The 12,067-nt window shown below is 32.8% G+C and overlaps 1 protein-coding gene across 1 annotated transcript in view; it reads right to left on the bottom strand.

Moving 5' to 3' along the window:
• Nucleotides 1-12,067, bottom strand: part of LOC110112319 (protein S-acyltransferase 8-like) — a 43,974-nt gene that overhangs the window by 10,496 nt on the left and 21,411 nt on the right. Inside the window, exons 2-4 of the mRNA XM_020844507.2 lie at nucleotides 9,241-9,426; nucleotides 2,094-2,399; nucleotides 1,280-1,513 (exon numbers count right to left, since the gene is read on the bottom strand). Of these exons, the coding sequence (XP_020700166.1) occupies nucleotides 1,280-1,513; nucleotides 2,094-2,399; nucleotides 9,241-9,426 (726 nt within the window). The remainder of the gene's footprint in view (nucleotides 1-1,279; nucleotides 1,514-2,093; nucleotides 2,400-9,240; nucleotides 9,427-12,067) is intronic.

The following is a 12,067-nucleotide window of genomic DNA, read 5'->3' as shown; positions in this document are numbered from 1 at the left end:
TAAGTCGCAGGATTTGCGCAGGAGTCGCGGAGATGAGATGCAAACGGCTCCATTTTGTACGAGGTAAGCGGGATTTCCTGCAGGTTTCCTGGAATTTGGGTTGAAATTTGAGCTGGGTTTTTGCTTCATACCCAATAGTCAACAACCCTATATAGGGATAATGAGGGAGACTCAAGAAGTGGAAATTTTGGGGGAAGAATAAGAGATGTCATCTTTGGAACCACTTCCAAGGAGAGGAAAGGGTGAAGGAGTAAGATTTTTGGTAGAGCTGAAAAGTTTGAAAGTAAAAGAAGATGGGAAGAAAATAGAAGCACTAGACATAATTCATCCACTCAAACATGAATATCAAGAGGTGTTCCAACCACTTGAGGGGTTGCTTCCTCCACGGGAACACATGCATGCTATCATTTGGAAAGACAGAGTCTCACATATCAGTGTTCATCTGTACCATTCTCCCCAACTCCAAAAAGATGAGATGGAGAGTTGATCAGGGAGATACTGGAGGCAGGGATCATTCGACTTAGTGACAGTCCTTTTTTCAGTCTAGTGCTATTAGTCTAGTACTTCAACAACAGTTTCCTTCGTTCCACCTTGAGGACAATGTGACACTTTAGGAGGGGGAGTATGATAGACTGGCCGATTTAATTGGAAGGGAATTCAGAAGTTTTCAAATCAAGAGAGAACTACTTAGAAATGTTCTTAACCAAAGGGAAATTGTTTAGGAAAATTTTTAATTGTAATTGAGTGTGAATTATTTAGGGCAAAAGATCTAATTTGAATTAAAAATCTAAGAGGAAATTATTTAGGAGAAGGGAGGAGGAATCAAGGGGGAATTATTTAAGAAAATTTTAATTACAATTAGGAGGAAATTATTTAATGCAAGAAATCTAATTTGAATTCAAATATGAGAGGGAATTATTTAGAAAAAGTGGATTGATTTGAGAGAGTTAGGGGAGCCTATTTAGGCTAACAATAGGGTGATTTTAGATTATGTTTTTAGTTTGCTAAAATTAGAATTTCTTAGTTTATGAGGGCTCTAGCCGCCGGCTAGGGATTTGGGAGAGCCGGATCTTCCTCTCCAATTGAAGATCCAATTGTACCTTGCTATTTTCATTCATATATCTTGCAATTACAAAATTTTTTTATGAGTTCTTAATTTCTTAATATCGTTCATTAATTTTGAGAAAATTGTATCAACTTCCTATAAAAAATGCACAAAACTGATATAGACTGAGGCTTATATATACTAACAGGGCTAGATAGAGAAAGTAAGACTTACCTGGTTGGTACTAATGAGGTACAAATGAAATCCAGTAAGACCACCGACAAACCACAAAGAAACAAAGCAGTATATCATAAGAACCACTGACGCCGGCGAGTGTTTCATTGCCTTCCATACTGTTGGGTAGTCTCCATCCATGAGAAACTTAATGTACAATGCACACATGGCAAATACATAGATGCATAGAAGAGCTGATGAGGACACAAAAAGGAAAAAATAGCGGTAGTTTCTCTGCAAAAAAAAGGGTAAGCATATTTAATGGTGATGAAAAACTTGATGAGCATATTGAAAATTTGAGAATTTGCAAATGTATAACACAGCAGAAACAATACTATGAAATATTTCGAGATAAAAAAATAAAGCATGGGGTGAGAAATAGTAAACAGAAGATGTCAAATTCACAAGACCCAAAAAAAAAATGTAAAGATAGTGCAATCCATTCCTATCATGTTATTGTGCTCTCTCTCTCTCTCTCTCTCTCTCCTAATCACATGAAGATGATGATAGCGTTCCAGGTTACAATAGAACTCTTCAGCAATCTGCATGCTGAAGTCACATCAGACAATATCAATCAATAGAAATCTGTACCTATAATGCCTGAGTGTTTTTTTTTTTTTCCCAGCACAAGCAAACCTTAAAATATAAACAATCTACAATATAGAAGAAAGCTGGCAACAAGGAAAAACACAGACCAGATGGGTGAATATGCCAAGTATGCATACAACAGCCAACAAAATGACAAAAGCTTAGATGAATATAGTCTATCATATTCTGGTTCTTATAAGGGCTAAAGTAAGCAAAGAAAAATTACCAAACCAATGCACTGCCCAACCCAAGGGCAGTGATGATCGAATCGCTCCACACAATTATTGCAGATTGAACAATGTGAACAACGTGGTGGACGATAGAGCATGCAGGTATCACAGTATTTGACCTTCACAGGCATGCCATTAACCATCACCTCTTTTGTACGAGGAAACTGTAGGCTTGGTGTATGCCTTCCACTGGAATCAATCCTATTTGAAGCATCATAGGAGAATTCTTCCTCTGGAGGATGGGATGCACGTGGAATAATGCCAGGATCTCGAGCTGAAGTAAGCATTTGCAGCACGAGTACCTAAAAAAATTTGATTGCAAGCTGTTAACGACAGAAAACATAGAAAGCCTTGCAGATGTGTTCTAGGAATGCCATTTGATAAGAAATCGAATTCTCATCCAAATTATCAAAATCTTACAACTATTGGGATGCTTTATATTACTATCCCTCAAAAAAAGAGCTGCCAAGAAACATATAAAGTTTTGTATATGCATTAACAACTACTTTAAAGAGTAGGACTAAAATTAGATAAGCAATCACACTCCCATCCACATAATCCAAATTGTATAGCTATTGGGGGGCCAGATCTCACCCTCCCTCATGTTACCAAAAAAATTGGCAAAGCCTTATAAATTAATGGACATCTAATTTGAAAGGTGCAAATATTGGTAGATAAGCACTTGCATTCTCATCCAAATACTCCCAATATCATATAGCTATTGGGATTGCTCCCTCATAAAAAATTGATAGCATGCTGTTAAACAAAAACAAATTACAAGCTTTACATATATTAACAACTGATTTAAAAACTAGGAATATTACCAGTCAGAAAAGTAATTGCACTTATTGAAATAATCCTAACTTCACTCCTCACATGCATGAACATGACACAACCCAACCTGTGAGTGATGCCGGAAGAAGGGAAGGGCTACACTCCCCAAATACCCACACATATGACCCAGCCTAACCCTTGTATGTGACCCTGTAAGAAACTAAGTACCATCAACAGTTTAAGACTCAATGCCATGAGATAATTAAGCTATTTTATCCTTTAGTCTCAAAGGTGTTCATTTACAATATTGTTGAATCAAATGCCATGACTATTTAATTCAAAAAAAATGTGTGTAATGTCTTGCCATATTACATTTTGATCTAGCAACTTTTCACCAAATCTTTTCACATAAATCTTATTTATTAGCCTTATCAAAGCTTTTTTTCAATCTAGTTACACATGCTTCAACATCTAAGCATTTTACTTTTTTTTTAAAGATCTTATCTTCAGTAGGCAGTTCTTACACTCTCTATAATATAATCATTTCTTATCCTAAACATTTTAATTTTATCATAGATTTGTTCACATTTAATTTCATTATGATGATTTCTTTATCTCCCAATATTCATATCCCTATAAAATAGTCCATCTAATTGCAATTTCTAAATTCTAAACTTAAATCTCCATGATATTCACTCATAGTACTATAATCCTAAAAAATTTCAAACAACCAATTTTAACTCTAAAAGTTATGTGAATTATAATAATATTGATTTTTTACATCTACTATATCATATATTTGATCCTTTTTTCCTACCATTCTTAAGCCCTTTATTTATTAAAGGTCACTGCATTATTCCAGACAGTCACTTCAAAGAAAAAACTATCAAATTATGTTATGTGCAAATAACGTATAACAAGATACCTATTATTGAACATCTTCTGCATTGTTTCATAACTAGAAAATGATAATTTGGTAAATGCATGAACAAAAAATACAAAAGGATACAAACAAAATAGGGATTTTTACATACATAACACTTTAAACTATTATAAATACATATTCAACACTCAAACTATTATATTTACTAATATACCATCTAAAATTCTTCTTTTAATCAATTCTAACATTTCGTTTAAATTCAGAAATCTCTATCCGCCTCCATTGTCTTACGTTCGTTCGCGCGAACAAGTGTCTTCTTCCCCGTCCAAACCCGCCTTCTCCATGGCACGCGGTCATGCGCGAAATCTTTTCAGTGGCGACGAAATAACAGAGTGTGAGATAGATATGGTTGTAGAACAATTTAACAGGTTATTTTATTGGAATTGTCCTCTCACACTTTGTCTGATCCCTTTCTCTTCTCCAGCTTGCGATGCTATCTCTTCTCCTCCCTCTGGTTTTTCTTCTTGGCATTTTGTATTGTATAAAGCGGGTGAGTGGATCTGATGTCTTCTCCAAGCAAGCAGAGGGAGATGACTTCATAAAACAGTGAATCTCTTAAATCTATTTCGCTTTTTCACTGATCATAATAATATTTTTTGTAAAGTCGGCTGTAAAATTTCTAAAAGGAATTTCCAGCAAAGAATTTGTGTTGGCATTAGGAATTCAGTTATATGAATGATAATTTATCATTCTTCATAAATTTTAGTTATTTTGTGTGAATTTTTTTTATAGAAATTCTGCTCAGATTTCTTCCCTGGCCTACTTCTGCAGTTTAGGAAAAAGAGCAGCTTACTCTTAAGATTAGGAATGAAGACGAGATGACGGCGACAAGCTAGAGCCAGCCGATGGGGCCAAGGACCGGAGCCACGGCTGCGTCAGAGGGATTGGAATTGAAGTATATGAGCTTCTTGGCTTCAGCGTCATCGTCTGCAGCCGGTGACGGACGTTGTTGTTCCCTTGTAACAAAGGCCATGACTTGGAGCTAGGGGAAGTTGGTGGATGGTTGGCGTTTTAACGATACTGAGATTCTCCAACTCTAGGTTGCTGCTCGAGCTCACAGTGGAACGGGGAGACAGTCGCTGATAGTATTTTTGATGGGGGTTGTCACGGAGTGTTAGAACATATGAAAAAGTGAATTTAGGTGGTATATTAGTAAATATAGAAGTTTAGATGTTGAATATGTATTTATAATAGTTTGAAGTGTTATGTATGTAAAAATCCAGCAAAATAATGATACTTGATATAATCTATCATTATACAAATTATTTTTGCCACTCCGCAGCTAGTGCTACATTTCTTCATTATTTCTAATGCTAGTTAATAAAATTTGAAAGTTCGAATTCGTTGGGAATGCAATTCATGTGTTCGATGATGTTTTATTATGTCTCCTAGTTCATTTCGTGAGCAAAACATGCCTAAGATATCAATCCTATTGAGAACAAATTGAATTCTCAAATATTTTGATGTCCTCATTAACTTTGATTAACTACTACACTATAGCTTTCAATCAACATCATAAATCATCGAGGGTATATCTTTCAAGTTTTCCTATTCTAAAGATTACATAGCTTCTTCGTATACAATTTCCTTCATAAATTTTTTTCTATGTAAATTCAGGCAGTATCCCTCCATTATTCTTCCTAAAGTGATGTTGAGGCTTTTGATCATGGATGACTTGATTGTCCCTATTATGCCACAGTCCCAAGAGTTGATGCAAAGATTTCTACCATTGTGTGTTATAATCTTGGAACTTCATGTCCTATATTTGCTAATTGTTGCAATCCTGAATATCTTCACCATTGCCAATCTGCTATAGCCTTGAGAATTATTTTGGAAAGCTTTTGTTGCCACGGTCACATAAATTGACATGGAAAACCATTGATTACGGCAAATCGGTATATTTAGCTTCTTGTATTTTTCTTCGTATGGATATATGTATGTATAAGAAATTATGAACATAAAAGTCATTCTTACCACTTATATATTAGGAGAAGTGAAACCCACTTGATGTCTTATGGATAAAATTGTCAGATAGTTTGATGCTTTTGATCTTCTTGGAAAGGGATGAAAAAACTCTAGATTTAATGAAGAAGAATATACAAATTAAGGATTCTATAACTTTCAAGATGTGAGGCCGAAAAAAGTTTAAACAATATCAATATTGGGCACTTTATAGTGATATAGATGAGTATACTAAGTATTATTTTTGGGTAAAGAAAACTTAATGAGATAGAACACTCATTTGAAATACAAAAGGGGATATTCAATTCTGCTACATTATAGTTGTTATATTGCACTTTGTTGTATAAAAGTTACCGTGTATTATGTTATAGTTGTTGTGATTACCATCTATTGCATCAAAGTTATAGTTTGTTTGGATAGGGTTTGAACTTTGTTCGAATTTATTTAAACAGGGTTCAAACATTATTTGAATCTTAATCAAACCTTGTTTGAACAAGATTAGATAAAAAGCCTTATGTAATAGATGAGTTTCAAAGAGCTCGATTCTTTTGGAGTTTCACAGAAACGTTTACCATCACAATTATAATATAAAATAGAACTAATCATTATTATAGCGCATACTTCATGAATTAACAACACTTAAATATATTATAAAAAACAATCAAAAATATTATATTAAAATGTAACTACATTATTAAAAAAAATTACTTGGCAGATCATTACAAACTCAAAAGTCAGCCTTTTACGCCAAATACAAATATATCAAACAATATTACAACAATGATAAAGCATTGGTTGAAATCTAATCTGATGACCGCAAACCCTATTAAACAACCGAATACTTAGTGTTCAAATTTGTTGTTATGTAAGCATGAATGTAGTCACCACCCCTTTTAACGTCAACAGTCCTAGCTATAATATGAAGGAGATAAAAGGAGAATTATAGGTTAAAAGATGAAAGCACAAAAGAATTAGTTCAATCCAGATTTGAATGAGGTCTAAATGTCATTTAAATATGTTTGGGTTCAAACCTTCTTCTATACTCCAAATGTAGTTTCATATCTAATGGTCGAAACTTAGGTTTGAAATAAATATTTGTTATTTGTTTAAACAATGAACAAACATTGAATACAGCATTTGAACCATGTTTGTTTTCAAATTGAGGGTTCTCCTTTTGCCTCATTATTACCTCAGATCAATAACTACAACCAGAATTATATAACTAAAAAAATATAAATACTAAACTCTATTCGTTTGAAGCAGTTGTAGGAAAGATTTATGGAAGGCTAAGAAAGCCATTGCTTCATTGAATATTAAGTATTGAAATAAAATTTAATTGTCCAAAATTTATGTGTTGGTTTGATGCATATTCTTTAAGTGTGTCGTAAATATTGACAACTAATTTCGAGGGCAAGTCTCCTTGTGAGGCCTGGATTTTACTTTTGCATAATTTATATTCTTGCATTTGCTATTAATATTAATTTATTTAATGGTAGGCGTGTGTGCAAGATTGATATTTTGTCAAATGTAATGCATTAGGTTTCTTTTTGTAGAACGAATCTTTATCATTGCTGGAATTTTATAGTTTTTTCATAATTTTTTTAGAATTTCAAATTTTGAAAATTATTTAATTATTATTTTGTATTGAAGTGTAGTTGTTGTTTTTACATCAAAAGAGACTAATTTTTCCTGAACTGAAGAAATGTTAATCCATTAATTGTGATTTTTATGAATTCTCAGTATGCATGTCGTCCTAGGTGCAATAACAAACATTAGATCTTAATCATCCGATGTAAAATTAGTATCAAATCTTAGATCTTAATCATGACAATTAAAGAAGGGCAAAATAGACAAGTTAATAAAAATATGCAACTTAAACAAAATTGGGTAAGTCATAGTGCAAAATGAACACAATAACTATAATGATGATTTAAATTATATTCCTACATTCTATGTGCGTAAAATCTTGAGGAATTTTCAAAGATTGATAATTTGAAAGACTTTTTTTAATATTATTTATTATTTGATTTTGAAGAAAATTGAACATGTTAAATCAAAACTAGAAAAATGGGCCCAATTATTTTGGCAAAGTATTGCATGTGAAACTACACCTACATGACCTAACTTAAAGCATAAACTTACACGAGTAATCTGTCATTTGACAAGTATAGGGATTAAATATTTGAAAACCTTGAACATTTTAAGCAAGGTAAATATGGTGTGAGTGCCTATAATCATACGTTTACCCGTTCTTTTTCTTTGACATTTTGAGTGAATTGAATCGCAAACTCACGCACAAACCCTTACACATAAGGTCTCAAACCCAAAACCTCGTTGTGAAAGTCAAAGCTCCCAACCACTAGGCTAAAGTGGGCTTCATGTAAGTTTACAAATCTGGTAATTAAAATCAATTTACCTTGAGTTTACAATATCCCATTCCATTGGTTCCACTCCATAACCAAAGACAAATGGTGTGTATTGTGAAGGGAGACGAACAAATTTCGTCGCAAGAGAGTTGTATCAATTCCATCACTTATGTCGAGCAAGACAAAAAAGGGATTGCTCCGTCGCTTAGTGTTGCAGGAGACAAAAGTGGCTTCATTCCTTTAAATTAGCGCGTGATTAAGCGAGAAAGAGATGCAGATCGAAGCTAGGTGAGCGCTTGACTGAGGGAGGCAATTTTTGTTCGTTGCTATCCAATGTGAGTGAGTCAACAAGGGTGACGACCAGTCAAGAGGAAGGAGTGCGCCAGCTAGAGCAAGAGAGTACGAATGGTGTCAGACGATTGAAGAAGGGGAAGGTTAGATATTATAAGAAATCTATTTATTATTTATTTAAGAAAATTTTAAGTTATTTTTTTAATTGATATTGAATTCTTTTAGAAAGGAGAGAGTAGAAAAATGAATTGATTATTTTATGAGACGAGTGAAGTGATAGAAACTAATTAATTATGAGATATTAAAATTTTAAATGAAAGAATAAATGAAGAAGAATATTCAGTTTCAAAATAGAATTTTATTTTTTCCATAAAATTATTTAACATGACTCAAAATTGTCATATTTATAGATAGAAGAAATAACAAATAATAAAAAAAAAAATTGTTTCGAAACTAGCAAATAAGTAACAAACTATGAAAAATTGATAACAATTTGCAAACCGATTGTAAACGAATTTAATGAAATTATTAGAATAATCCTAATAAAATAATAAATTTAGAGGTGGGTTGCTCTATGCAGTAACAAGCAACATTAGTGCATGCAAACGAATTTAGATAAAATCAAAGCAAAGAAGCAGGCATGCTTTTTTAACATATTTACTAAAGCGGGATCTTGATATTAGATGTTAAACAAAATGATTTATGTAACAAAACAATTTACGGTAGCATCCAAAAAGTAGAAAGATAACTCATAACAAAAGAAACATCTAAGTAGCTTTATGACTGTTAAAAGTTTAAAACACTTACATAGATGGTAAAAGCTATTGCAACGACCAAGATAGCATATCCGGCATTATAAGTAGGAAACTTGTGGAGAAGATGTCTTGCAACAAAGACACAAAATATCACAACAGGTATAACTACTAGTGAGATGGTAATGATTAGCGACCATGCATCAGGTCCAAATATCAATCTCCCATCAAAGATGAACCTCTGAAGATGATGAAAAGAGAAACAGTTACTCTTGTTCATTGCAAAGGTTAGAAAAAATTGAAGCGTTAGTTTTACAAGGAAAAACTTGTAGATAAGTTCAAAACTGCAGAAACTATCTAAAATGTCAAGAGATACCAATCTTTTACAATAACTTCAAATACATGCATGACTTTGCACAGCATGGAGGTATGATGTGCTAACACATTTAAAACAATAATCTTACTAGTTATAAAAGCATAAATGAGATAAAATCAAACTCTTCATGCTTAAGGCCAGAACCTCAGAAATTGGAAAGATAAATCTAAATAAAGATACCAATAATGTTACTGAAAAATACATCTTTCATCTAACCAGAGCTATGAACATTAAGGTAGAGAATATCCTTAATCATGGTGATATACAACAGAGATTAAATAACTATTAATATTTTCTTATTTCAATGTTGTCCTATTATATCCTTAATCATGGTGATATACAAGTGTGATAAATTAATTTGATCTCCTTATAAAAGAAAGGTACATAATAATTTGGGTTTTCTAAATGTTCATGTATAAGTGATGTACTTTCAATATATTATGAGATGATGTCGAATCCAATTGTAAAAGTTTCTAATTTGATGGTTAGCTCTATATGTGTGATAAGTTTTTGGTTTCCAAAATATCATGGACAACAACTTTCCATCTACAGCAATCCAATAATTTATGGATAGTAGCTTTCCATCTACAGCAAGCCGTAGACAATAACATTTCTTTTTTATTGCGTAGTTAATTTTATATTATAAAATTAAAGATTGATTTTTATATTTGTTTATTTTCTTGATAATTATTTCTCTACTTATTTCTGTAGAGCTTCCAATCTTATTTTTAGACACAAGGAGTGAATAAAGGTCAATCATATGATCTCTCATGTTTCACTCTCCTCTCTTCGCAATCTAATTTTCAAAATGGTATCAAAAGCATTAAAATTTTACAAATTGTGAAGGCGAAGATCCTTCAATATGAAGTCTCTCTTCTATACAAAGAGTCATTCACCATCTTTGAAAGCTAATCTTTGTTCGACAAAAGTAGCAAAAACATATGTGAAAGATCCTTTTGAAAGAAGATGGTGGCAATTATTATGAAGAAGATGGTGGTAATTACCATAAAGAAGCCAGTGATTAAGAAGCCAGCAACTCTGATGTTGGAAATCAACTTCAAAATGAAAAACTCATTCAAAATATGGAACATCCATATTGAAAAGTTGGATTGAAAAATTCTAAAGAGAACCAGCAACATAGAAAAATCATTCTCCCTTATTTCCGAACATTATCGGAATAAACTTGCTTGTTAAAAAAACTATCATATGCCTTCATTGAAAACAAGAAGAAAACTACTAAAATTGTGGGAGCTTCAGGTCATATGATAGGAGTAAAAACACCTATAATTACAGCCCATGCCATGAAAATTATAATCCTCGGATTACAGATGGATCACTACAAAAGTAATTGCAATGGATTCTATCATTCTCTTACAAAAAAATTTGATACTTGACTATATGCTTCTACTATCTCACCCAAATTGTAATTTATTGTCAATCAACAAACTCATTTGACATAAAAATTGCAATGTTTATTTATCATCTAATCTTTGTAGCTCTCAAAACTTTTAGGATGATTTGGAATGCAGAAATGTGTTCATGACTCTACCTTCAAAAGAACAATTCCTCAAGTCATGAGCTACAATGAGTTGTATATCCGCAAAACCTCAACTTCAATTCTAAACACTTTGCATAACGATAGTGATATATTACTTTGACATCATCACCATGGACACCCAAACTTATCTTGAAAAACTAAATCCTTTTATATTCACAAACTAAAATTTAAATAAGTTTCTATGCGAAATTTGTTATCTGGCTAAACAGACTCATAGTTATGATCCCAATCAAACTTGAAAATCTAACCTTTTGCTTTAGTCAAAATTTGATGTATGGGGGCTATCTCTAGTTAAAAATATATCTGGAGCTAGATAATTTATTTCTTTCATAGATGATGCTTGTCTTACTTGAGATTGTTGACCTCATTTTTTAATAAGGTTAACAAAACTTCAAGTATTTAGCTTTAGCTCATAGGATCCTTTCTTTAATATAGAGACTTCCCAATAGGACCCTCTTAGATGAATTCCTAATGACTTAGATTATTGAGCTCTAGAAAACCCAAATCCTTAAGAGTACTTCATGTTGGACTCTTGAGACCCATGGACTAGGTCAATCCTAATGTGCCTAGTCTTTCTTTGTTTTGTTGACCTCATTTTTTAATGAGGTTAATAAAACCATCAAGTACTTAGCCTTAGCTCATAAAAACCTTTCCTTAATATAGAGCCTTTCTAATAGGACCCTCTTAGATGGATTCCTAATGACTTAGCATTAGTGAGCTCTAGAAAACCCAAATTTGTAGGGTACTTCATACCCCATGCTAGACCCTTCAGACCCATGAACTAGATCAATCCTAGTATCACTTAGGTGGTGCCCAGGACCCTTCCTAAGTTCATTAGAAGCTTGCCCAACATTATCCAAACCCATTTGTAATAGTTTGAAGTCAAATTCAAGACTCAAAACCCAAAAGAAACCCTAGGTAGGCCCTTGGGTTTAATTGGATCCCCTA

The sequence above is a fragment of the Dendrobium catenatum genome, unplaced genomic scaffold (assembly GCF_001605985.2).
Source record: "Dendrobium catenatum unplaced genomic scaffold, ASM160598v2 fragScaff_scaffold_621, whole genome shotgun sequence".
Classification (NCBI taxonomy): Eukaryota; Viridiplantae; Streptophyta; class Magnoliopsida; order Asparagales; family Orchidaceae; genus Dendrobium; species Dendrobium catenatum.
The sequence above is the reverse complement of the archived record's forward strand: the minus strand, read 5'-3'. Positions and strand labels throughout refer to the sequence as shown.